Source organism: Hyperolius riggenbachi, chromosome 4 (assembly GCF_040937935.1).
Source record: "Hyperolius riggenbachi isolate aHypRig1 chromosome 4, aHypRig1.pri, whole genome shotgun sequence".
Lineage (NCBI taxonomy): Eukaryota > Metazoa > Chordata > Amphibia > Anura > Hyperoliidae > Hyperolius > Hyperolius riggenbachi.
The window spans coordinates 391,623,017-391,650,850 of NC_090649.1; the positions used below are offsets into that span (position 1 = coordinate 391,623,017).

Consider the following 27,834-nt stretch of genomic DNA (forward strand, 5'->3'; position numbering starts at 1 on the left):
GTACTGACAGCTTCAGGGCTGGCAGAGGGCAGGGATGACAATCGAGGCGGGATAGATTAGAGGCTCCTTTTCTATAGGATGAAAGCCCAAATCCGGCTGCGGCTTCCGTGTGTGTGTGTCTGCAGCTCCTCCCCCTGCCAACCAGAGGAAGAGGCCGGGGCTTGGAGAGCTGCAGCTGGCTGCCTGTGGATGGGAGACGCTGGATGTGCGGGGAAGGTGACTGTATCCACCTGGAGAGAGCTCCCCCAATCTTATAGCTCATTATTAATCATTATATATGGCTGCAGCTCAGCTAGCTGTCATTGGGTATGTTCTGGATTAGTATGTAGTTTGTGCAGTCTAGTACAGATGCAAGGTTGTCATCCAGCATCTATTTAGTATGTGCACCTAATTGCTGCCAGTGAGTAGAGATCAGCCATAACGACGATAATACCAATAGCATATATTACATTCATCTTGTGAAGAGTACCTGTATTTAGCATTTCATGGCTGCCCCCAAGGTCCTGTGCCTGCCACTTTTGTCCTTACTTGCCCTGCTGGTTGCCTACTGGTTCCGCCATGTGGAAGAAGACAACTTGCACAAGCGATTGGATGTGGTGCTGTCATCATTACTTCGAGCCGAGCAAAAAGTGGGGCTCGATGCCCATCGTCCTCCACGTATAGCCATTGGTAAGTCCTCTATGCAAGTAACTGACTTTTTACTGTAGATGATATCAATGATGAAGTCTCCAGTTTGCACCATCACTGCTGTCACATGTGATATGATTGAAGTTGTTTTCTAGTCAAACCTTTAGTCCTATTATAGTAGTCATATATTTTTTTTTTTCAAAGGGTATCTGGGAACAAAGTACACTGACGCTAATCATTCATTAAGTTAATCAATTATTATCCTCCAAATCTGATTATCCTTGTGCAAAGTACTGGTTCAGACTTGACTAATTTCAAGAGAATGGAATAATCTGTAGCGAACATGTAAAAAAAAACAATATTGGATTGTCACCCTTTCATGTGAGAGCCTGTATATATGGCTATGTACCAGGGCTCTGGAGTTGGAGTCTGAGTAAGAGCAATTTTGGGTACCTGGAGTCGGAGTTGGTGGTTTCAATAAACTGAGTACTTGGAGACTTTTAAACCAAATCCATAGCCTTTGTAAAAAATTAGGCTAAGGAATCGGAGTCGAGGAGTTGGAGCAATTTTGGGTACCTGGAGTCGGAGTCGGTGGTTTCTTAAACTGAGGAGTCGGATGATTAAACTTGGCCAATAAAGACTGTCTGAGGTGAGTGTTGGGCGTGTAGCTAGTGTGTGTACAGCAACCACCCACTGTCGTCAAAACACCTGTCTTTTTGAATCCTTAGTAAAGCCTGAACTACCCCGAGTGCTTTGTTCTGCCCACAGGAAGCTGCTCTGTCATGTGCTGCTCCTTGTCCCTTTTGCTTGCCTCCATAGAAACAGCCGTGGCGTTGGCGATGCATTTGCATAGAACTTAACCACGAATTGTCGCACAAGGTTTTGAGCCCTGATCGCTGCTGGGTGACAGTAAACCTATGTGTGGCAGTTAATGGGCATGAACGATCGTTTCCAGTCGGTTACCATGGCGATCAGTAACGATTGATCGAATGTGGGATTGTACCCGCACTTTTAGCATCATCTGAAGTCTCAGTGGCATGCTTAATGGGGTGGGCTGTTTGGTCACAGATTCCTAGATCCTCATCCCCATGCGTGTAAGAGAGCATCAACAATAACCAAACATTTATGCCTGGTACACACCATGCAATATCCCTTCAGATTGGTGGGTTATATTGATTATTTACGATAGGTTAAATCTGATTTTTTCCAATCCCATATGTACAAAATCAATCAGAAAAATGATTAGAAATAATATCGAACCTGTCAGAAATTATTTGACCAGTTGATCTGATGGGAAATTGCATGGTGTGTACCAGGCATTAGTAAAGGTTCAGCTGTGTGCAGGGGACCAATATAATCTAGAGCAGCGTTTTTCAACCGGTGTTCCGCGGCACACTGGTGTGCCGTTCAGGTCTGGCCTCTCGCTCCTCCCCTCCCCGCGGCCGCCGCTCCTGTCACCTTATCGAGCGGGCGGCCGCTTGTCCGATTAGATTCCCCCGTAGTAGCCGCTCTCCTCTGTGGCATCTCCTATTACAGCAGTGCGCTCGGCGGCTGCTGTGATGACCAGGAAGCGGTACAGTGATTCCCATGGTAACGGCGATGCATATCGCCGCTACAGGAAGCCGCTGTACAGCTTCCTGCTCATCACAGCAGCCGCCGAGTGCGCGCTGCTGTAATAGGAGATGCCACAGAGGAGAGCGGCTACTACGGGGGAATCTAATCGGACAAGCGGCCGCCCGCTCATGATAAGGTAACAGGAGCGGTGGCCGCGGAGGGGGGAGGGGCACACCTATCCATACTAGGAAGCTATATTGGGCACTATACTAGCTATACTGGGCACTATACTGGGGCACTACCTACCTATACTGGGCACTATACTAGCTATACTGGGCACTACCTACCTATATTGGGCACCATGCTAGCTATACTGGGCACTATACTAGCTATCTGGGCACTATACTAGCTATACTGGGCACTACCTACCTATACTGGGGCACTACCTACCCATACTGGGCACTATACTGGGGCACTACCTATCCATACTGGGACTATACCAGCTATACTGGGGCGATATACTAGCTATACTGGGGCACTATACTGGGGTAACTATACTAGCCATACTGGGGCAACTAAACTCCCTATACTGGGGCAACTATGCTAGCTATGCAGCCGCATCCCAGCCCTCCCCCCCCCCCCCCCCCCCCCCCCCCCATATAGCCTGTCCGCTAGGTCGCGCAAACACCCATGCCGCCCCCCCCCCCCCCTTCCCCCGGTCAGACAGTGTTCCCCGGGCCGGAAAAGGTTGGGAACCACTGATCTAGAGGCCTGCATACTTTGTTTCTAGGCTTGTTTTTGTGCCACATAGGTTGCTATGATAATACCTGTGTTCTTTTTTCCATGAAGAAAACTCCATTTGTTTTAATCCACAATGTACCTGTAGCTCTCTGTACAGCTGTTGAGGTGAGGCGCGCAGCCAGCAGAACCTGTAATAATTAGCATACACCGCAAAGATGATTAGCATACAGAGCAAAGATAATTAATAATTAGAATCGGCCAAACCCATCCATCAGGAAAGCTCACAGTCTTATTGACAGAGCACTGAAATTGTCTCATTCGGTGACAACTGATTGGGTCAGGTGATATAGCTGTAATATTTGCTTGGTCTGACAGGCATTGCTTGGGGCCCTGTAACTGGTTTATTTGATCCTTTGAAAGGAGTTCAAGAAAAAAATTCTGTTTTTATTTTTTTTTAACTACCCTCAAGACATCAAGCAGCTGTGAGCACTTATACTGCTAATACTCTCCTTTTTAGTTGAAAAAATAGTTTAACCTTAGCTTTTATGTATGTTTAGGCTGAGATCAGTTCTTATCTCAGTTGTAGTGGGGCATGAATTGGAACGCATTCACTTCCGTGTGTGGATGCTGGCGATGGTGAATCGCGCCGTTATGAGTGGAGGATGGCAGGTAATGTTGCTAATACAACTTTGGTACAAAAGACTTGATTGCCTGCCCGCTGTCAATACCCCTGAGCATGGCAGAAGGCCGAAACCAGTCGGGTTGAGAGCGGGCATATACAAGCACAACGTGCCAGTGGTGAGGTGTTAGTACCACTACCTGTGGGAAGTGAACATTGCCGGTGGGTCCTATGGGAAATAGGACCCACAAATCTGAGTCAATAGTATAGAAGGAAAAAACGGGGCACCACTTCTTAAAATGCCTTTATTCCGGTGGAGGAGATAGCATGTACATTCTGCCTCTGAATAATGTACATTCTGCCTCTAAAGAAGCTGGTTTAAACCAGTGAAACAGCTGTCAGGCACTTGATACCCCCACTGCTGTGTACTTGTTATCTGCCCCACCGGAATAAAGGGATTTAAGAAGTGGTGCCCCGTTTTTTCCTTCTATTCTATTGGATTACAAAAGACTTGGGATGTGCACGCTCTGTGTCCCAGCTCCGGTGTGTCTGCCCTGCTGCATTTGGTGCCAGGTACTGTCGCTTTTCTCTCACATTTTACTCACAAATGTGAGTGTCTTCTTTCTGTACAACTGTACTTTACTTTGCTTATTAAAGTTGGATCTATATTTTTGAAACTGAGGGAGCTCTACGCATATCTGTTTTGTATTTCCCTGGTGTGAATGTCTGCAGAGTTCTACCAGGAGGAGGGACGGCCCAGAATTAGTTTGGTCTATTGGAACTTCAGCACAGCAGTTTTCTATATGTTGGATCTTTGAGGCTATGGATAGTCTTCTCTGCATGCAGCCGAGTTACAAGTTTCTGAGAAGGGGCACCAAGTCTCGTTACCTTATATATACATGAATGGGAACGCGACTTAAGATCCACCTGATTTCCACCTAAACTTAAGAGGCACTGTAGTGAAAATAATGTATTAAATACAATTGCTTGATTTTTTTTTTATTTTTTTTTTTATTTTTTTTTATTACTATATTAATTTATAAGTTACTAGTCATTTAGGCCAGTTTAAAAAAACAGCTCTAGAATAACAGCCAGCGCTGTTGCCCGCACAAAGGCCCGCATTCTACCGCGCACGTGGCAAGGGCTGCGGTTCTGTGCCCGTGCAGTGGGATGACACAGACGTTAGACACAGCCCATGATGTATTTCCCAGGGCTTTTGTTGGGTAGGATTTGGTCAGTGTTTGCCCACGGTAAAATATTTCCTCTCCCTGATTTGCATTCTGAAATTTAATCTCTGGTGACAACTTTAGTCCTCTCAGCTGATCTCTGCTGAATGTTTGTTTACTGAGAGTTCCGAAGCCAGTACAAAATATAGCTGGTCTCCCAGAATGCTCTGAGGGGCAGAATTCAGCATAGCTAAACATCACTAGGAGGGTGGGTTACATTAAATATACCGCAATATATAGATATAGAAGGTGTTTCTGATACTGAAACCAGGAAAAGTGAAAATTATCAGAGGAATTCCACTTTTACTGAAAATAAACCCCAGTTCAGTGTGTGTGTGTGTGTGTGTGTGTGTGTGTGTGTGTGTGTGTGTGTGTGTGTGTGTGTGTGTGTGTGTGTGTGTGTGTGTGTGTGTGTGTGTGTGTGTGTGTGTGTGTGTTATAGAAATGAATGTGGAAGTTCCTTTTAACAGTTTGTAAAGCATTTTTCTCCTGTAGGACTTTAAGCGCAAAAGCATGGCTGAGACCAGTAATTGGTTGATTGGTAATTTGTGGTACATAGGAAGAACTCTAGAAGTCTGCAGATGCCAGGCTAAACAGGTGGCTTTTCAGTCTGAACATGAATAACTTCAGGGATGGGGCTGTCTTTAGTGGGTGTGGTAGGAAGTTCCTAAGGGTAGGGGCAGCATGACGGAAGGGAGCAGTGCTTTTCAGCGCTGCTAGATTTGGGCGCAGCCGGTGCCTCCATAGACTACAATAGGAATCATTCCTATTGCAGCGCTCAGTGAGTAACGTCGACTCCGTTACTCAGAAGACGGAGTCGAGGTTGCTTAAAAAAACACAATAATTCGGCCTCCAGCAATCGCTGGAAGCCGAATTATTTCATTACCCCACTATCCATGGCGGCCTGGAGGGGGGAATAGTAATTAACACGGCCTGGACTTGTGCAGAAGCAGGATCAGCCATATACCGGCTGTATCCTGCGCCCAAGTCTACCGGCGCCGATTTCAAATGTACTCTGACGGAAAGCTCTGGCTCCAAAGGTTTTGAGGTGCACTCTGGGAGTGACCAAGTTTTTGGATCCTGCTGATCTGAGGTTGTGAGAGGTATGGTGCAGTTTCAATAAGTCCTTCATGTATCCAGGGCCCAAATTGTGTAGGGATTTGATTTGTCAACAGTCTAATCTTGAAGAGTATTCTCCATTTTACAGGTAAACAGACAGGTGTGTAGCTAATCATTGTTTTGATCAATTATCTTGTGAAATGCCGGACCAAACAGATCAGGCCATTTTAGCATGACCTTGGTTGGTCCAGATTGCAGGCTGTCTAGTGAAGGTGACGGAGGATGTTTGAGATTTAAAGGGAATCTAAAGTGAGGGATATGGAGGATAACATATTTAATTTGTAAACAATACATACAAATGGCCTGGCTGTCTTGCCGATCCTCTTCCTCAAATACATTTATTTATAGACCCCAAACATGCATGCAGATCGGATATTTCTGTAAAATCTCTGCCAAGATTAACTGCATGCTTGTTTCAGAAGGCCCCATTCACACTGAGAAGTGCAAAACGCCGACGATTTTTGCCGGCCTTTTGCGGAAGTGATTTTTTTTTTTTTCCCCCGCGATTTCACATGGAAAAATCACCGGACAGTGCAGCGATTTCTTCTATAGCACTGAAACACGATCGCCGGAAATCGCCTGAAAATGGTGCAGGCTATGCATTTGCGTTTCGCGATTTTGGGTGATTTGCGGCAATTAGCGCATTCGCCCAAGTAAGACTGGACCTATAGGGTTTTATTACACTAGTACTTTTAAAAGTGCTAGCGTTTGAGCGTTTTGCCGAAATCGCCAGCAAAGCGCTTAAGTGTGAATGGGGCTGAAGTGTGATTCGAACACAGCGGACCAGAAAATCAGCAGGATGCCAGGCAATTGGTATTGTTTCAAAGGAAATGAATATGGCAGCCTCCATATCACTCGAACCTCAGGTTCCCCTTAAAGGGATACTGTAGGGGGGTCGGGGGAAAATGAGCTGAACTTACCCGGGGCTTCTAATGGTCCCCCGCAGACATCCTGTGCCCGTGCAGCCGCTCACCGATGCTCCGGCCCCGCCTCCGGTTCACTTCTGGAATTTCTGACTTTAAAGTCAGAAAACCACTGCGCCTGCGTTGCCGTGTTCTCGATCCCGCTAATGTCATCAAGAGCGCACAGCGCAGGCCCAGTATGGTCTGTGTCTGCGCAGTACACTCCTGGTGACATCAGCGGGAGCGAGGACACGGCAACGCAGGCGCAGTGGTTTTCTGACTTTAAAGTCAGAAATTCCAGAAGTGAACCGGAGGCGGGGCCGGAGCATTGGGGAGTGGCTGCGCCAACACAGGATGTCTGCGGGGGACCATTAGAAGCCCCGGGTAAGTTCAGCTCATTTTCCCCCGACCCCCCTACAGTATCCCTTTAAGTGGTTATGGCTTGCCACCCACAGCAGCTGGGTGTTCTCAGATCATAGTTAGTACTGTACTGCTAATAGATATGTAGATTATGAATCCAGGATACCCTGAGTTTATTAAACATAAGCTGTCATTCTAGTTTCCTGGTTGATCACACAGGTAATTTACTAATCTACTTGTTTTTTTTTGTTTTGTTAGGCTGAAACAATATTTTGTAATTTTTTTGAGGGGGTGACTGACTCCTGATTGGTCAGCTGTGCCCCAGCCTCAGTGGCCTCCTCAGCAAATCGTTGAGGGGGACAATCTTTCGTAGTTCGCTATACCTCTTTCTTCGCCCATCTACCAACTCCATATTTTTCCAGTGTGTCCTAGTAGAGCACTCAGCCCAATTGCTGTGCAGAGATTTGCATCAGAGAGGTGCATACACATTGTGAGTGACAATTCACGGCCAAGTGTTGTATCGGTAGCCTGTATCACGTCCTGTTGCTATGGAGTGGGGAGGAGGGAAGGACCTGCATCACATGACAGAATGGGAGGGATGAGGAGGAGAACAATGCACATGACAAAGATCATTCAGCACTCTGGATCTGGTGGTGATGCATCAAGGCTGCCATACACATGCTAGATTCTCAGCAGAGACTGCTGTGACCGGTCACTTTGGCCAAAAACCATGTAGCATGGCTGATGTGTCCCAGATAGTGCACTGCTTCTCTGCCTTCTCATTTACTGGTATTGGCTTATATAAAACCCTTGCTTACTACTCAGTTATTCTAGGATCTCAGTAGGAGTGAGAACAGTGCCAGGAAGATTATCTTTGACAATATCTTTGTTTATGAACCTGAACATTGCAATAAAAGGAAGCTTACGCTATTGTTAAAGTGTATTTACGCTTCCTAAATGTAGTCAGACCAGTTAGTCAACCTTTCTTATCTTATTTTGCCAAAAGATAATTTTTATGGCCTGCGCTTTCAAAAGATATAATAATTTGAGCTCCACTTAGTGTGGTAAGGTAAAGATCACACCAAGACCAGTGAAAAAGCTTGGAGGAATGCTGTTGTATATAAATGTTTAGATTTATAGGACCACTCCAGCGAAAAAAAACAAGCAGTTAAAATCTGACAGAACTGACATGTTTTTGGACTAGTCCATCTCCTCATGGGGGATTCTGAGGGCTTTCTTTGTTTTCAAAAGCATTTCCTGAATGGCAGTTTAGCTGCCATAACAGTAAGATACCAGCCAGCCTCCCTACTCGCTTGCATTCTGTTTTGGCAGTTAGACATAGTAACTGCCTTTCAGGAAATGCTTTTAAAAACAAAAGAAACCCTGAGGGCTCGTTTCCACTATCGCGAATCCCCATGCGTCCAACGCATGCGGATTCGCACATGTAATGCAAGTGGATGGGCCTGTTTCCACTGTAGCGTTGTTGATGTGCGTTTTTTTCAGCGGTAAAAAAACGCACAAAAGTGCCAACGAATTTGCCTGCGAGTGGAATGCATGCGAATCGCCGCTAATGTATTTAATAGGAAATTCGCATGCGGCTATGGTATGCGAATTTTCATGCGAATTCGCATAGGTACCAATGTAAATTCACACAGGCAGTGACATGGTTAAAATCGCATACACCTTCACCTATGCGAATTCGCGGCAAAAAACGCATGGGAAATCGCATCCGCATGCGATTTCATCAGCGGTGGAATCCAGGCGATTCCGCACCGCAATAGTGGAAACAAGCCCTGAGAATCCCGCTCGAAGAGATGGAATAGTCCAAAACCTGTCAGCCCGATCAGATTTTAACTGCTTACTTTTTTAACTGGAGTGGTCCTTGAATTGTATAGCAGAAATTATTATTATTATTATTATTATTATTATATTTATTATTATTTATATAGTGCCAACATCCTCTGTAGCGCTGTACATAGTAAAAAACAAATAATGGGGAGCATAGATACATGAGACATTCAGAAGTCTGTACAATCAGGATATCCAGCAATTTAAATATATAGGTGATGTGTGGTTTGAGACCTTGCCAGTACATGTACTTGTTCATATGATAAATTACAGCAGAATAGGAAGAGGTTCCTGCAATTGTTACTGTACAATTTAGATGGTAGTGGGCTGTAGACATTAGGGAAGGTGAAATACGGGTTAGCGGATGAGGTGCTGAACTTCCAGTACTACCTATAGCAAATTATAGGCTTGTCTGAACAGGAGTGTTTTAAGAGTACATTTTGGGAGGTTTTCAGGCTCAGAGCATGATGGGTGTGCTGAGGGAAAGCTTTCCAAAGGCGGGGTGAGGCTCATGAGAAGTCTTGGATGCAGGAATCAAGGAGAAGCATGTGATCAGTATGACCAGGTGATACATTTGTAAGGCTCCAATTGGCTCAGACCACTTCCTGCTGCCTTGGAAATAGAAGTGACACATAGGCCTCAATTCACTAAGCAGTTTAGACTACTCTACAGATGGTTTTTAGTCTCCTGATGGTTTGGTCAGTTGCATTAAAGGGGAATTCAATATTATCATATGTAATAGACCTGGTCTAAACCATTTGGTAATTAGGTGGGTAAAGCAGGGGAAATGATCAGAAGATGCAATTCACAAAACAAGTAGCTATGACTGACATCCTTCTCCTTTGATGAGCTCTCCTCTGCATACAATCTAACTCCTGCATAATTCATTCAAAAGGTTCCATCATCACTTCTAAAATACATCACAGAATTACTTTACCTACAGAAATCAGGTAGTCTAATCTGTCAGAAAAAGTGGGCGTGGTTACTCCTTGTTTGCCTTGTGAATTGTGTAATTACTGAATGTTAGACCAGTTCTAAAACAGGACTAAAACATTACACCAAACCATAAGTAGACTAAAAACCATCTGTAGACTAGTCTAAACTGCTTAGTGAATTGAGGTCATGGTCTTGATTGGCAATCACCTGACCAAACTAATCACATGCATTTCTCTATGAATTCTACATACAAGCAGCCCTAAGCAGATGTTGTGAACAATCTGTGGAACTAGATTACAATAATTTGATTTCATGTGGAGAAAATGGGTGCTACCCATTATTCCTGAGCATAAGTCATTGGTGAAATGCTATATATGTGCCTTCTCTTCATAAGCACAACATGAGGGCTACCATTGGTGGCCTCTTGTAAATAAAGCTGCCTTTAGTGGGCAGCACAAGCATGGCAGCTGCCACTGTGGCTGGCTGTAAAGTTGACACTGCTGACAGTGACTGGTAGCTCTTTCTCGTTCTGTTAAAGCGGTATCGTCACCATAAAAATCAAATTTCAACAGCAACTGGTCTAAATGTATCAAGTGATGAAGATGCTAATCCTGCATTCAAAACTTTCAAAAACTTTTTTTCTGCTGTTATGATTTGGAGTTATCACATACTTAAGGAACACTGGCCCTTTAGTAGTCGTGCCAAAGAATTGCATGCTGGGGGTTCTTTTTATCTATAATCTATTCCTCCTCTTCCCTTTATTTCCCTGCAAGTTTCTTATCTGAAACCTAATCCCCTACTCACTTGTGTTTACAAGCAAGGCTGAGGTAACTCAGCGATTGGAGGAGACAAAGGGCAGAAATGACATCACAAGTTAGCCTTAACTGTGGGCAAAGGCATGGCCCCCACCAGGAACAGAATTCTCGTCATTTACTATATAACATTCACTGAAATCAAAACGTGGATAGTATAATACATGTGTTATGTAAGTAGATCAAGTATTTATCTACTTATATATGTGTTTTTTTTCCCTGGCATAGTATGGCTGATCCTACCGCTTTAAAGCAAACCTGTACTGAAAATTAAGTCAAAATAAACATACAGATGTCATACTTACCTATGGTGTAGTCTGCTTAACTGTCTTTCTCCTCTCCCGTGTCATGTTTGTCCCCCGTGATCGATGGAATTTTCCATTTTAAAAATGTCAATGACCCCGTAACAGCTTCTGGGTCAGCACACTGTTAAACTGTAATTGCCCTATTGAGCTATAGGGAAATGGACATTACCTTGCACATCAGTTGGCCTTTCAGTTAAAACTGACAGCAACTGATCTATAACAGACAGGAACCGCTATATTAAGTTATCGTTGTCAGAAGAAAATAGTGAGCTTCTGAGAGGAACTGACGGCGAGGTAAGTATGTAGCATTCAATTGCAGATACATCTTGTGTTCATTTTAAATAATTTTATTCGGTTCAGGTTCAATTTAAGCAGAATCAAAAATGTATGGAGTTCTCTATGAACCTCTGTGGCCTGAATGCCACAGAGGTTCATAAGCAGCTGTAGAAGCTATGATACCTCCAACAAATCCGATTCTGCATCACTGCTCTGGAAACCATCACAGCTGAAAGTGAGATTACAGATAGTGAGTGTAACAATGAGGTTGTACAAGCTCCCTGGGCTCTGTGTAAACTGTTTTCTTGTCATAGCTTGAAGAACCAGTTATCCAGTGTTTCTCAAGAATTACTGACTGGTATCCATCTGTAAACTCAAAGATGTTTATGTTAACTTGTCAGCAGTATCCTGCCACATGCCTGGCTGTTCGGATGGAAATTCAATTGCGTACTGGCCTTAAAGAGGAACGCCAGTGAAAATAATGTAATAGAGTGCTTCATTTTTACATAAATGAATACATGAATTATGTATAAACGATTTAGTCTTTCCTCTCCCTGATTTACACTCTGACATTTATCACATGGTGACATTTTTACTGCTGGCAGGTGATGTCAGTGGAAGGAGATAAAAAGCCTAATAGCAAACTTACCTGAGGTCGCCCAACCGGCCATAATGCCCTAATAGGGTGCAGTCTGACATCAGCACAGTAAATGCCCCAGTGTTTGCAAGATAATAATGAATACAAACGTCACAGGAGATCAGTTACAAGAGTGAAAATCGGAGGGTAATTTTTTTTATTTTTTTTTGGTACTTATCCATTAGCCGGGCGCATCCTCTAGGTGGTGACAAAACTCCACCAGAGTTGCATCTTTCCCTACTATCCATGGCGGCCTGGAGGGGGAATAGTAATTAGCGCCACCTGCCGGATGCGCCTGGCTAACGGATAAGTACCCTTTTTTTTTTTTTTTTAATACCAAAGAGTATTTGTAAAATAATCTGTGTTGGAAACTATATGGATATCCCGACTTCTGAATTAGTCACACATCTGTGATGGTCTATGCAGTGTTCCCCAACCGTGTCCTCAAGGCCCACCAACAGTGCATGTTTTGTGGAAATCCACACAGGTAGTTAATCAGCTCTGCTGAGACACTAATTGCCTCACCTGTGAATGTTTGTGGTTTCCTGCAAAAGATGTAATGTTGGTGGGCCTTGAGGACAGGGTTGGGGAACTCTGGTCTATTGGATATGAGACTGGTCAAATTGAAAGCTGCATTGTCCTATGCCAATGGCTGGCCTCCATAGGATCAACATAACAGCAGCTCTTATATCTGTGAGCAGTGACATCTTTCATATTCCTCTCACTTGCCGAGATGCTTTCCTGGAATTGTACTATTTAAATTATTAAACATACAAATCTTATGTTAGCTAAGGAAATGCGTACAGTCCCGATTTCTGCCAAAATGAGTGGACCTCCTAAATAGAAATTTCTGGAAGTGTGTGTGGTGGGAAAAATAGCCCCTAGATGGATCCTCTGCAATCAGCCATGAGCTGTGTTTTTGCTGCTTGGTCTGGACTGTGCTCAGAAAATAAATGACCCTACACAATGGCTAAACTGGGTTAATGATTCAACCAGGTATGACTTCTGTGAGCTATAACGGTGGTTGATAATTTTAAGAAAGGATTTGTAGGAATGACTCCGTAATGTGCATTCTTTGTTTTCCTTACAGGTTTTGGAGGCTGCCTGGATATTATCGTAGATGGAGTAGCGTTGATGGAGGAAGCAGCCATTGAGCCTAGTTATAATCCTGTGCATCACAACTTTATTGAGTCGGAGACACAATTGGCTGAGAGTTTTGCCTACTTCTTTCCTCCGGGGGCGGCTTCTGAGTAAGTTTATAGTTTAATAGAAAAAGAAAATGGTGTTTGCTCTACTTGTTTGTTATAACTGTCAGTGCTATGAATGTACTAATGTCATCACTGGATATATTATTATTATTATTATTATTATTATTATTATTCTTTGTATTCATACTTGATGATGTTATCCATTCGGTTGTATCTGACTCTTGGCGAGTCTATGGATTAGCTCTCTCCATGCTATCTGATTTTTGAGCCGGCTATTTCTCTTTTAATGATGTCCAATTTTCCAAGGTTCATTCCTTGTATGGTCCACGGTGCAGTACAATGAGTTTTTAAACAGCGCCAGTGTTTTCCCCAGAATTTTTTCCAGCCGGGTGGCATGAAAAGGTAGCCGGGTGGGGTGCGATGCAGGGACAGTGCAACTCTGCTTACAGCATAGGACATCCTTTCTCAATCTTTTTACCCTGGAGGAACCCTGCAAATCATTTTGGATCTCGAGGAACCCTGCAAATCATTTTGGATCTCGAGGAACCCTGCAAATCATTTTGGATCTCAAGGAACCCTGCAAATCATTTTGGATCTTGAGGAACCCCTTTATTTATTTTGCTGGAGGCATTGTCTCTAAAAGTGTGGCTATTTTTTACTACCACCTATTACACTGCCCCTCATACTGTCTCTCCCAATTTTAGTGCTTTTTATTAATGTGCTCATTATTATTCTGATATTCCTATTATAATGGTCTCTATTATACTCTCCCTATTTATCCAGGCTTGGGACCAGCATAACGGCTGCAAGCAGCTGCACAGCTGGGTTGTATTCATATATAATAGGGTGCTAAATAGTTCCCAACCAACTTAACAAAAGCTGTGCATCATTTTGTCAAGCTGTAAAGAGTGTTTTTATTTATTTTTTTATTTTATTTTTTTTTTACACTGGAAATATGTTTACAAACTGCAGAATTTTCACATGTTGGAAGTTCATGTATAGAAGACATTACACCAAACAAACATAGTGAGTGTGTGATGGCTTCAAACACCGCCACAAATGCCCATCATTCTCCACAATGAAGCAGTAATGTACAGTAGAATCTCGTTATAGTAAACGGTCTCCAGGTTCAGCAATTAATAGTGATTTATAAAGCGCCAACATATTCTGTGGTGCTGTACAAAGTAAGAAACAATCATGGGATACAAAATAATACAGACGATGGTATACACCAATATATTAAATTTATTTATTTATTGTATTTATAAAGCGCCAACATATTACGCAGCGCTGAAATACAGAGTTGGTACAAAATACAGAATTAATTATTACAGTGACAAAATTAAAGTAAAACCCGTTATCCAAACTCAGTTAACCAGAAGTCACAAGCAACCAGAAACAAAATCCCTGGCCTTGCAGGATGCATAAATCTACTTTTACATCTCTTTATACAGTAATAGACCTCTGACACATTAAGTTTAGTCTGTCCTTCGTCTTAATTTTTGTATTTAAACATTAACCTCTTGAGGACCATAGGCTTACACCCTCCTAGTGACCAGGCTATTTTTTACAATTTAGGCCACTGCAGCTTTAAGGCTTTGCTGCAGGGCTGTACAACTCAGCACACAAGTGATTTCCCCCCCCCCCGCTCTTTTTCTGCCCACCAACAGAGCTTTCTGTTGGTGGGCTCTGATCGCTCCTGGAATGTTTATTTATATTTTTTTATTATTATTATTATTATTATTTTATTTTTTTTTAATTATATCTATGATTTTTTTTATTTTTTTTGCCCCCCCCCCCCCGCCAGCCAATCACCACAGAGGCGCTGCGCTACTTTTGCACACTTCTGAGTTGCTCCTTTTTTGTATTTTGCTTGAGGAGGCGGGCTTGAGACCCGTGAAACGCGTTGCAATTGTTTATCTTGGAGTACAGATTAAATGTTTTTGCATATTGATCACAGTGGTTGTGTTTGAACATTGGGGAGGTAAGTCCACCCTTACCCCCTTGTTTTATTGTTTTTAAATACGGTCTCTTTTTTTTTTTTTTTTTTTTATTATTCTGTTGGCGCCTCTGTTGTTATTATAATCACCACGGTTGGCTGTCATTGCATGTACTGCATTATGCTCTACTTGCGCACTTTAATCTGTCTAGTGAACCCCATATGACCTATAAAATCAAGTCGATACTTCCCCCCCCCCCCCCCCCCCCGCACAGCTGTTGAAATATGTTTGCCATTATGATCCAGACAACAAGCAATAATCCTTGCTGTGGCAGTACGGACCCAAAAGTCAGCAGTGAAGGCCTTGTCCACTTTTTGGGGCATTAGGGAGGAACTTTGATGACTGACCCCTCTAAAGATAGTCAAACAGAATAGAAGGGATGCAATAGCAGATGATCACTTGGCATTTCTTCTGCATTTTTTGCCAAAGAGACAAGGGGTGTATTTGTTATGGTTAGCACCCGAAGTTTGGTCTCTGTCCAGTCAATATGCAAAGTGGCCAGTTACTGTGGGAAATTCGTGACATGAACTGCGTTTCACTGACTTATTTGGACTTAAGCCGGCCAGAACGGACTGTGACAATTGCTGGCCGGGCCAAGTCTTGGAACAAAGACTGCATCTGTAGTCTCTGCCGGCTCCTTTCCCTGCCCACTTGCATCCTCTTACTTCTGCTGCTGGGAGGAAATTAACAAGGAAGGCCATTCCTAAGCTCTGGCAGGGAGAGAGCACAAGGGATGGACTTCCCTGTATATTTCCCCCCTGCAGCAGACGTAAGATGTGAGAGAGGGGGGGGGGGGGAGAAATGGGGCAGGTGGTGGAGGGAAGCAAGGGGGAGGACCTGAAGCTGTTTGCTCCTCCTGCATGAAAGCCTTTCTTCTGGACTTGGCAGTCCAGCTCTGGTCAGGTCGCATTCTCGCCGGCCAGAGTCTGAAAGAAGTGCTTAGTGTAATGGCCGCACCAGTTGGCCAGTTTACATATTGTCCAGCCAAAGTTGGCTTCTTCGGGATCTGGCCGTAACCTATTCACTAAACTGTGGTAAGCAGAATAACATCTGTGATAAGTAGAGCGTTATGCTTTGCATATAAAGTATTGCATTCTGCACTACTCCGCATGCGGTAAGACTGCATACCGTACTTTAGTGAATACACCCCATGGTAAGCTGTCCTACAAGTGGGCAGTGGTGCACTGTACATAAAGGGGGGTGAAGGGGAATTGCATGTAAACTGCATGCAGCCTGAGGGCTCTCAGAAATCCATATATATAGTGCATTGACATTTTATTGTTTATTCTGCAGGGTTGATATAGCTCATTCATAGTTTCCTTTACCCTTTATGGTGGATTGGTGTGATATGCTTGACTCGTTAGTAATCTGTTTGTTGGCTCAAACAGACAGTTGCTGAGTTATGCAGGGAGGAGTTTAGTAATTTGGCCAAGGAACAAGTTGAACATGTTTTCAGAGATACATCCAATGAAAGTTGGTGAAGTCATCAACTTCGCTCTATATTTATCTGCACATTTATATAACACATTTTCTGCATGGCTTTAGGGAGTTCACAGAACAATTTTATATAGAGGAAAACTCTAAAAAATCTAACCACTCTGTGTGTTACCAAGGAACTGCGAGAAGCAGAGCATTGTCATTGTGTTACTTATGGCTGCCAGTAAGAATTCAGCAACATCTGGATTGACTTAATAAAGTATGCTGTGGTTGCTATGGGTTGCTGGACTTGGCATTTCATATTCTGCTTGCTACATTGTTTAAAGTCATACAGATTTACTTATGTTGCCATTCAATTTTCCAGGAGGTATGTGTCCAATGAGACCTTGTTCAGGAAGCTTGTAGATGCCTCGAAGAGACTCTCTGAAATGCGCTGGGCACTGGGTGGAAATGCTCCAGTCATGGCTAATCGCTTAGCTGCTGAAGGATGTGATGTGCTATTAGGGGGTCGCTTGAGTCAAGAGGAAGCCAGCGTGCTCTCCGACCGCATCATAGGTGAGGTGCTGTACAGACTGTCTGTGCCATGGCCCATAATGTGCAAATGCAGGATCTTGCAGCCAGAAATCCATTTGCTATTTTAAGATAACCTGAAGCTAGAGGGATGTGGAAGACTTATTTATTTTATTTATAAACCATGCAAGTTACCTGGCTGTGCTGCCGTTCCTCTGCCTCAAATATTTTTAGTCATAGACCCTGAACAAGTATGCAGATCAGAGGTTTGACTGAAGTCTGACTGGATTAGCTGCATGCTTGTTTTAGATGTGATTTAAAACACTACTGCAGCCAAAGATATCAAGCAGGACTGTCAGGCAACTGGTATTGTTGCAATTATATCTATCCTCCTCCTAGAAATGGCTTTTAGATATCCCTTAGTTTTATTTTAGTTTTAAATCCAGTTTTTAAGTTTTTACTGTTTCATTGTCTCTGCCCAGTGACACCTTCATTCAAACCGGCTCCTGAAGACTTCTGAAGCCTCTTTGGCGGCAGACAGCAGTATTTGACCAAATTAATCAAATGCTGCTACTGGGGGAGCCAGCCCTTGGAACGAGCATCGGGAGAGGGAAGTATCTATAGGGCCCAGAGCCTTCCCTCTCTTTAGGTAAGTATCTGGCTTTTTTTTAAAGGACTTTAAGGTGCCAATACACCTGTCGATTTTTTTTTTTTCCCAGTAGATTTAGATCACTGTGATCGAATTTGCTGGAGATTGATGCCCTAACATGGCTGCCCAATGATAGTTTTGATCGATTCCCAGTCGAAATTGTGCAAAACTATCAATCGCTGTGGATGGAAATATCTTTTTCAAGGGGGCGCTTGGGTGCATGGTGGTGGATTTGCAGCTGATCAATGGACCCCCGGCCAGTCCCCCCACCTCATCTAAAATTGTGCTTCCCTGGGCCTGTGCAGAGTGCTGACAGTAGTTCATGCACTCACCTGCCTGCCTGTGCACTCCACCCCCCCCCTCCCCCCCTTGTCCTCTCCTCATCCCCGCTAGGGTGCCTGTACCCCCTTGACCTTGTAGCATGCATGTGGTTACAGGCTGCCGTATTTCTGATTGATTTCTCATAGAAGTGAATGGAAATAGATAATAAAATCTATCGGCAATAATATCGGACAGTAAATTGACTGAAAAATCTCATTGCGTATTCCCAGCATCATAGTAGTGCTTCTGATGCCGGAGACTGAAAGCTCACAGACACAGGGCTGAAGCCTCGGAAGCTGAACACGCCTCTGTGCCCAGTGCCTGTGTCTGTGCTGATTTTACTGCATGGGGATTACATTTGTTTGTTTAATGTAAAATGCCTACCACTGCAGCCAGACTCTTTTCATAGTGCAGCTTAGAAAGGACATGGGAGTTCATATAATTTCAGATCTGGTCACAAGTTTCTGTGCCTTGGTTGCCATACTGTGTAAGGCACTTCATTTACCAAGAATGAAAAACCTTTTCAGGAAACCACAGACACCATTTCCTGTTCGTCATCTATAATTGTCACCATCTCTGTACTGTTATCACACTGTGAGGTAGTGAAGAGAAATCTGTGTTTAAACAAATTAAGGACTATGCAGTGTGATATTGGTGCCATTTTCACGTTGGGTATTTTGGATACAATATATTTTTAATGCGATGTGCTCTTATATATAAATCTACACTTCGAACAGCTCTTATAACTGTTATCATTCACTTGCAGTTGCTGGTGAGCCTGTGACAGATGCTGACATCCACCTCATAATGGAATATCCAACAGGAGCCAAGTGGGGAAATCACGTCTCTCGACGAGCCAACAGGTTACTGGGTGACTTCCTTTTTTTTTAAATGTCTCGAATATCTTTCTGCACTTCAAGAACTCCTTAGCTTTCCTACAGAAGTTTTGCTTGATGTGTTGTGAACTAAATAACCAGAAACCTTATAACAACATGGCCCATATGCAACTAATTTTTGAAAAAGTGATATTTTCAAACTTGTCAATAAAATGCCTTTTAAGCGACTCTGAAGCGACTCAAAATGGCTATTTTTACCTGCTAGTTCACTTCAGTAGTCTTAGTAGATCCGCCGCGTCCCCGCGGCAAAACGAAGGGTTTATACCCACCAAATCCCGGGGCAAACATCCACGACTTTCTTGGTCGTGGATTTTGCTGCCCGGGGAGGCAGAGCTTTGAGCTGTAGCTCTGCCTCTACTGACGTCAATTGCCGTGCGGATCTTCGCCTCTCCTGGCCCCTCTCTGAAGGAAGATTGTGAGGGGCGGGGAGAGATGGAGATCTGCGGCGATTGAATTCAGTAGAGGCAGAACTACAGCAGAAAGCTCTGCCTCTTTCAGGAAGTGCTGCCCGGATTTTCCCCCGGGGATTTGAGGGGGGGGTCTAAAGCCCTTGTTTTGCCGCGGGGATGACGGGGGTTTATATCTACTGAGACTACTGAAGCAAACTAGGAGGTAAAAAAAAACATTTTTAATCGCTTCAGTCTTTCTTTAAATCACCAGCAAGCAAGAAAATACTTAGAGAGTCTGAAGCGAGAATAAATCTCGCTTCAGACCTCCTAGATAGCAGGGGCATGTGTGCCCCTGCTAAAACGCCGCTATCCCGCGGCTTACTGTGGGTCCCTTCACCCCCAAATCCCCTCCGTAAAGCGGGGGAGCGCTTCCGCATTGGGGCAGGGCTAAACGCCTCAGCCCTGCCCCACGCGCGTCTGTCACACGCGTATCTCCGCCTCTCCCCCGCCCCTCTCAGTCTTCCTTCACTGAGAGGGGCGGGGGAGAGGCGGCGATGCGCGTCTGATAGACGCGACTGGAGGCAGGGCTGCAGCCGTTAGCCCTGCCTCCAGGAAACAAAATTTACGAACAAGTCTTGCGGGGGTGGGTTTGGGGGGGAAGGGACCCCCGTTTAGCGGCGCGATAGCGGCGGTTTAGCAGGGGCACACATGCCCCTGCTAACTATGAGCTCTGAAGCGAGATTTATTCTCGCTTCAGAGTCTCTTTAAAATAGTTTTGATAGTACTTTTCCACCTACTTTTTTGATACTTTTTCAATTGCAAAGTACTGAAAAGTTATTCTAAATAGAAGATGAAAAAAGTTAATTGCATATGGGCCCATGTGTCACCCTCCTGGAAGCCTTAAAGGACCACTATCGCAATAACATTTATAACATTTTAAAATGCATATATATATAAAATGCACTATACATGACTTTTTTTGCTAGGTTGCTGTCACTTACATTAGGTAGTAAAATGTGAGTTGTGACAGGTTTGGGGGGGGGCCTACATGGGGGGGATGTGGCCAGGGGCAATCAGGCGGCGTCACGAGGCAGATTCCCCGAAATATTTCATGCTGAAACTGAATGGGACTCTGCCTGGCGGACAACAGATCTCTACACTCAAATTTGATTGGAGAGACATCTGTCTATTGGTCCATTGGCCTCCAACATCACTTCATGTTTGTGTACCTTTTAGGGCAAGTTTTTTTACCAGCAGGGAAGCTTAGAGACCTATATAAGAATTTTTAACATCACCACAGGTTTGTATCACAGGGATTTGGTAATTTGTGCATGACTAGTGCATTCATCTTTTAGGCCTTGTTCCCATGAGAGGCTGTACTGCGCAATTGTCCAGCAGTTCAGCTTTTCATCTGTTGTCCATGAACGCCTTTCAGCTGCAATTTAATACAGCCATAAGGCATAGTGTGCAACCCCCAGCGTTTGACCCATGGGGCTTGATGCACTAACTTGGCAAAATTACCCTTACTTCCAGCCATGTATGCCGTGAGTTACACTATTAATGTGACCTGCGGTACTCGTTCACTACGGTAATGCACGTTACTAATGAGTGTTACTGTTAGTGACACTAGCAACTGTCACACTACAAGGTGCCGAAAGTAAGGGTAATATTGACAAACGCTGTCTCTGCACAGCAATATTGCTACAAGTTACTGCATCAGGCCCATGGTGAGGTTACTAGGCAGGAAAGCATGCATCATGGTCACATCTGAGCACAGCTACCCTCAGGTGTGACTCAGTGTGGTGGCCGCCTCTCCGCTGTCTGTCCCAAGTGCAAGCAAACCACAAGCCCAGTTTACAGGAGTGGATTCACCGCCTTCAGCCTCCTGTGTGAAATAGGCCTTCAGAAGGCAGTGCTGTACCTTGCAGGAGGGATTTGGGGTTCATCTTGGTCTCAAACCCCAAAACGATAAAATTCCAGCACACGTCACATGCAAAGATGGTAAACAGTATGCGTGACATACATACATGGGGTAGTGGAGATAAGATATTGTACGCCATGATTAAAACACAAACCTCTTATCCCCAAGAAGCAGTGGTAACATAAGCAAGCTCATCTAGTAAATCATAAGGTACAATTAAATTATAAGTGGGGTTTGGCAACCAGCAGTTCCAGTTTTTAGGGTATTTATTAGTGCACCCTCTGTGTAAATACACCAGCTTCTTTAAAGAGCTAACTTTGGCTTTCCAGTCCAGTGGGTTGGCGTGAGGACAGACATGAAAGTGACACAATGCTTATCGACAAAGAGTTTCTATTAAAAGACTGCATAGAAAAAGTTTTGCATAATGAAGGTTTTGTGCTGAAGGCACAATCAGTCTCTGCTCTTCCCCCAAATCCGTATACTGCCCTTCCATTAACCTTTATATATCAAGCAAGCAGCCCCACATGATCAGTAGGTGGAAAGTTGGTATAGCATATAGAGTAAAATCTAGGTACTGTATACATGCAGTATGTTCTGTGTACTGCCTGTTGAGTAATACCACTTGGCAAAGTCTAGTGGACTGCAATTTCCCACGATGGGCTACGTTTGGCCAAAAGAAACAGGCACATAGACGTCTCCTCCAGAGACTTGCATTGGCCCTGCTTTGATACAGGACAAAGTGGAGAATCTTATTAGTATTGGCTTTCCACTTATTTGGGCAGTTTGGCACAGCAAAAACAGCCAGAAGGATAGTCAGATTAACGCAGACCTGAACTCTTGAACAGGAGACAAGGAAACCGAGAAATCCACCCTGTACGTGTTTATAGAGAATAGCATGTCCTATTTTCCCTACTAGGCAAGTAATGTGCTAGTGCAATTCGAGCTTTCAGCTGTCTGCCGACTGCTGAATTCTGAGCTAATATATAAAAACACAGGAGATGAACCCTTTCTGTGCTCCCAATATACTAGGAAGTAACTACACTGCAGAATCTCAGGCGTTCTATAAGCTGTAACAAGGACGTGTTTCTTTAAAGGCTATTATGCTGTTGCTTATCTTTTACAGCAGAGAGAACGTTCTGGGTTCAGGTCTCCTTTTAATTAATTAGCATGGCTTTTATACCTAATGCTATTGTCCTAATTGTGATTTGTTTTTCACAGGTATATAGTGCACAGTGACTCGCACAATCCCATGATTGACTCGTTAGAAGATTTTAGATCACAGCTTGGAAGCTTTAAGCCGGATCTTCTGGTCATTGGAGGTTTACAGATGATGGATAGCTTTCCGTTCAGACCAGGTAAGGCCAGCTATTAGAAGTAGTATATGCTTGTAAACAATAGGAATGGTCAATGAGATGCTAAGAATTGCAAGCTGGTGCAAATGTATGCAGCTTGGAAATGAACAAAACACTGCCAACATCAGTCTGGCCATTTGATTGGTCATTCTATCCCCTCCTTTTTACCTTTGGTGAAGATGACCACTTCAGTACCAGCAGTCTCTGGCCCCTTAAGGAGACTGCTGGTACAAAAAAACAGAGCCTACCGACGTCACGCTGCACAGACCCGTTGCTGAAGCTCACTCGCTCTGCCGTCGCTTTGACAGCAAAGCTCTACGAGCCGGTTAGGAGTCTACTTCATAGGCTCCTGACCCTGTGATCAATGTGAACCAATGAGATTGCCCCACAGTGCCCACGGGGTCAATGATATCAACTTCTGACCGGCTCTTGGAGCTCTGCTGTCGTACCGACAGCAGGGCAAGAGAGCGACGTGCTAATTAAAATCTACGCCCTGACGGGAATAACAGGTGCGTAGATTTCAATTAGCACAGTCCGGCACTGGTTGATTGTTTTTCTGTGTGACAGAATCCTTTTTGTTCTTTTTGCAGATTCTTATCGTTGTATTTTATTAAGTGCTAACATATTGCAAATCACTTACCACCTTAAGCATACTACTTTAACTTCTATATCAAAAAACAATATAATATTTTATCGGTATTTCTTCTCTAACATATGAAGTAAGAATTAGAAATATTATTGTATTTCTTCTCTTCTCTGCTGCTTTTTATAGGTCAGCGTGAAGCGAGATTGAAGGCGATTCAAGAGATGGTGTTGTCCACAGACCAGGAGATTGGCTGCCATTTTGAGATGGCATCATTTGTGGAGCAGAACCTGATGAGAGACTTGCTGGAGTACGTCATACCTTACTCTGATTCTCTAGGCATGAATGAACAAGAGCTTCCAAATCTTCTCAGTTTAATTAAAGGGGGAAATATCACAGTCTTATCCGACCCTTATCCCCGTGTGGCTTCCATTCTTGACCAAATGCGAGAACTTTATCAGCTGCTCAGATCCAGGGACCTTAAAGGGGGCCAAAGACGACTGACCCGGCTACACGTCCATACTTTGGCTTTTCAGGCTATGATGGTGACCAAAGGCTCCATGTGGAAAAACACTATGTCGGCTACAGCGAAAGCTTCTCTGACTGCCAATAGGCACGTGTGTGGCTCTGCTCATATAGACACCCGCAAGGCCAAACTGATTATGGACGACTCTTTCTCAGTCAGCCGAGAAGTTGGGAGCCAAAGAATACCTTTTAAAGAGAATCGTCCAGTATCTTGTTGGGAGGAGGACACTTATGAGATCTGTCTAGCACCTGTCTTGGTCTGTACTGAGGTTTTCCAAACAGCAGGTGGAGGAGACAATATATCTGCAGCAGGATTGGTGCTGCAAATTTGAAACCACAAACGTTCCTTCATGCGTTTGACATGGGTCAACATTCCAAAGCTATTCTATGAGGATTGTGTGTTTACATGTAGAATTACAGAGCTGGCAGAAATGGGGGACAATGCACACTAACTTGATCTGGTTTGAGCCATATATTTTGTTTTTAGAGAGGACAGCTCAATGGATGTCTTATTTTTACTTTAAATTTAATTTCCCAGCTAGTAAAGATTACTTCTTTATCAAGTGATTCCTGTACCCTCCTACTATACTGTGATTCCACACAGCTCACAGCCATGAAATATTTAACTGGAAGAGCCCTGCATAGTTCTGCAAACAGACATTCCTAGAATTCAATACAGGTAGTTCCTTGTTAATGAACGACAGGGGACTGTAGGCTCTTAGCCTGAATCTGTCCGTAAGTCGAAACACTGTGCCATCTCTATGCCCCCGTGCCACCTCTGTGCCCACTATGCCTTCAGTGTCCTCCTCTGACCTCCCACTGTTACCTCTGTCCCTTTGTACTGCAGCAAAATGTCACATTTTCTTAATTTTTTCAAATTGATTTTCTCAAAAACTACAATTTCATTTGTTCCCACAGAAGCAAATTTCATATTTTCAGGCCGTTCAAATCGGCAGGTTGTCCGTAAGTCAGTGGACTACCTGTCCCAATAAATAAGCCTTCGTGTATACCTCAAAGATGGCCTTTCCATAAAAACCCTTCTGGAAAAAGGAAGTTGATGGCCCACTAACCCTTTATGCTTCTGCTGGTTCCACTGACCGGAGGTTTACAGCATGTTTAGACTATTGCAGAACTATGCAGTGGCAGAGTCCGAGATCATCAGGAGAGCCCGGAGTCAGGAGATAGGAGTTTGTGCCCAGCATTGGGCTTTTAAGGAAACTTGTTAATAACTTTTAAAAAGGACTATAAAAATTAATGCCATCTCAAAAAGGCAAAAAAGTCTCTGAAAAAACTTTGACACATGTAGAAAAACATCAAAACACACGGGTCTTCAATATCACAGTGATAGGTCTTGAAAGCACATTAAATTGGTTTGGATCAACAAGCGGTTGTAGCTTTTTGAGGGTATTTAAACTTCAAGGCCTTGAAGTTTAAATACCCGCAAAAAGCTACAACCGCTTTTTTGCCTCTTTGAGATTGCATTAATTTTTATAGTCCTTTTTTAAAAGTTTTTAACAAGTGTTGGTGGGCAAGGTGGACTGCCCTGAAAAAAGACTGTGTTTTGATCCTTCACAATATAAAGGATTGTATCCCAAGATACTCTGTATTAATCTTTTAAGATAACTTGTCAGGACAGGAGCTGCCGTTGTTGACTTGTCTAAATGCTCCGTTTTGGAAATGTCGTTTGATTGCTTAATCCATTGTGCTCCACCCACACTATTTATAAACTGTGTCTGAGAGGCTGCCTTTGCTTGTAAATTTGCATGGATGTCATCCCCATTCATTCTTCACTGTTCATACATTAAGTACAAGGTGCTTACATCTTTAAAAACAAGTCAGAACTGTCAGCTCCTTGTTTTAAATACTGTCAGTTTCTTTTTTTTTTTTTTTAAAGTGTCAGACTACCCACAAATCATGCCTGGCAGGTATGATGAGCTGACAGAAAGCTGATCAGAAGATCTTTATGTAAGTGCAGTATTCAGCCCACCAAATGCCTCACAAATATAGAAATCAGTTGTAGGTGGTCTGACTGTAGTCCTCATTGGACCACTATAGTGTAAAATTGTAAAATACATGTAAACATATATACAGATCTTCTCTCCAATATACAAATAAGTAGTATGTTTCTTCCAGAGTAAAATGAGGTATAAATGTATTTTTCTCCTATGTTGCTGTCACTTACAGTAGTTGGAAGAAATCTGACGGAACTGACTGGCTTTTGTTTCATCCATACGTTCATGGGGGATTCTCAGTACTTAATTTATTCTTCACAAAAGCTCTATCTGGAAAGGCTCTATGTAAAGATGCAGGCCATGCCCACTACTTGTTTGCATACTATTCTGGCAGTTGAACTGAGCAGCTGCCATTTACTAAGTGAATTTGAAAATAAAGAAAACTATGAGAATCCCCATGAGGGGATGGGCTAGTCCAAAACTTGTCAGTTCTGTCAGAATTCTACTACCAACTAAACAGGGCCGGTTTAAGCAACAATGGGGCCCCAGGGCAAAATAAACCTGGGGGTCCCTCAACGGATACCCCGGCATCAAGGGACCTTTTTTTCAGCTGGTATAGTCAGGGTGTGAAGCCCCAATCGGTCGGAGCTCCACATTCTGGCTATCCCAGCCTGCATGGGGGACAAGGGGTTAAAGTTTCAGGAGGGGGGACCCCACATTTAAAAGAAAAAAAAAATTCCAAACTCTAAACATAAAAAAAAAAAATTAGGAAAATAGGAAAAAATGCCAGGGATCTTCATACAGCCATATTGCGGCTGTATAGCGATCCCTGGCCAAAGCGATGCGGCTGCGTATGGACCCCCTGGAAACCCCGTCAGGAAATTTATTGCTCTTTCTTTTGATACATGTAAAATTACACTACCGTCAGGTTTGCTACTAAAAGTGACATTTACCGCATTTAACCGTATACTTTTTTCCTTCGAAACTTAAAAATCGATTTTCTCAAACTATAAGGTCTTTTTTTTAAAAAAAAGTTTTCCTCTTGTAGCCACGGGGGGGGGGGGGGGGGGGGCGCCTTCAAGCTCTGCGGCCCTGGGGCAATTGCCTCCTTTGCCTCTATGGTAGCGCCGGCCCTGCTACTAAATTGACAGCAACATAGGTGAAAAGTCATATCACATTTTACTCTGGGAGAAATGTACTTTTTATTTGTGTTTTCATGAATTTGAAATTTTACAATTTTTTGCTATAGTGGCAGCCATTTTAATAGCTGAACCAGAAATGCAGAAATATATTCTCTAATGACACGACTAAGTCATGAGGATTAGTGATGTCACCAGTCTACAAAATGTTTGCCTTACTATATGACTAGGGTTGGTCAGTGACATGCAGATAATTCCATGTTGCTGCAGGATTATGCAGATCCTGTATGCAAATTTATGGATGTTGCAAAATGGACCCATTGAAATCCACCTCGGTGGGATTCGATTGGTACATTTTCAAGCTGCATAGATTTGCATTCAAATTTTGCATAATCCTGCATCAAATTGGAATCCTTTTCACCTCATTGACAAATCCCTACATGTGACATGTATACTTTAATAATACCCCCTCAATGTGAATTGGTCAGACTGACTTTTTTTTATTATCTATGTACGTTTGTTTTTTTAAAGATTTTAGTTGTGTTTTTTTCCCCCCTTTTATGAATTTACATTCCACGTATGCTTTTACATTCCTTTCTCATTATGATTGCAATATCTGAACTCTATGCTGGACCATTTTATGTTTCTTTTTGCTTTTTGTGTACTTTTGCCTAAAGAATGACTGTTTCTCCCTTCTATAGCCTGGTGTCATCTGCACAGATGTGTTAATAAAAAACAGCATCTGGAATAAAATGGGCATTCTCAACTGATGTGTAATGGTCTAGTAACATTTTAATTTTAAACAGTAAGGGCCCTTTTACACGTAATGTGTTGGTATGCGTTAGTACGTTTTTTTTCCCATAGCAGTGCATTGTGTAAAAGATTTCAGTTAAAGCTCGTATAGGAAAACATGGGCATTACTTTGCAAATCGGTTTTCTTTCAGTTATAACTGAGAGCAACCGAGTGTAAAAGGGGCCTGAAGACTTTAA

The 27,834-nt window shown here is 43.3% G+C and overlaps 1 protein-coding gene across 1 annotated transcript; it reads left to right on the forward strand.

The window, feature by feature from the left end:
* LOC137504155 (ADP-dependent glucokinase-like) lies at window positions 1-26,754 on the forward strand. The gene is made up of 6 exons (XM_068232207.1): window positions 1-669; window positions 13,053-13,212; window positions 16,972-17,162; window positions 18,854-18,950; window positions 22,512-22,648; window positions 23,418-26,754. The coding sequence occupies exons 1-6, from the start codon at window positions 486-488 to the stop codon at window positions 24,083-24,085; spliced, it is 1,437 nt and encodes a 478-aa protein (XP_068088308.1). The 5' UTR covers window positions 1-485; the 3' UTR covers window positions 24,086-26,754.
* The last annotated feature ends 1,080 nt before the right edge of the window (window positions 26,755-27,834 follow it).

What these genes read in the sequence shown, in the direction of transcription:
- LOC137504155 (XM_068232207.1), top strand. Translation starts at nt 486, where the DNA reads ATGGCTGCCCCCAAGGTCCTGTGCCTGCCACTTTTGTCCTTACTTGCC. An exon ending in GCTCTCCGACCGCATCATAG is followed by an intron (nt 17,163 to 18,853) that starts GTGAGGTGCTGT and finishes ATTCACTTGCAG; the next exon opens with TTGCTGGTGAGCCTGTGACA. An exon ending in GTCTCTCGACGAGCCAACAG is followed by an intron (nt 18,951 to 22,511) that starts GTTACTGGGTGA and finishes TGTTTTTCACAG; the next exon opens with GTATATAGTGCACAGTGACT.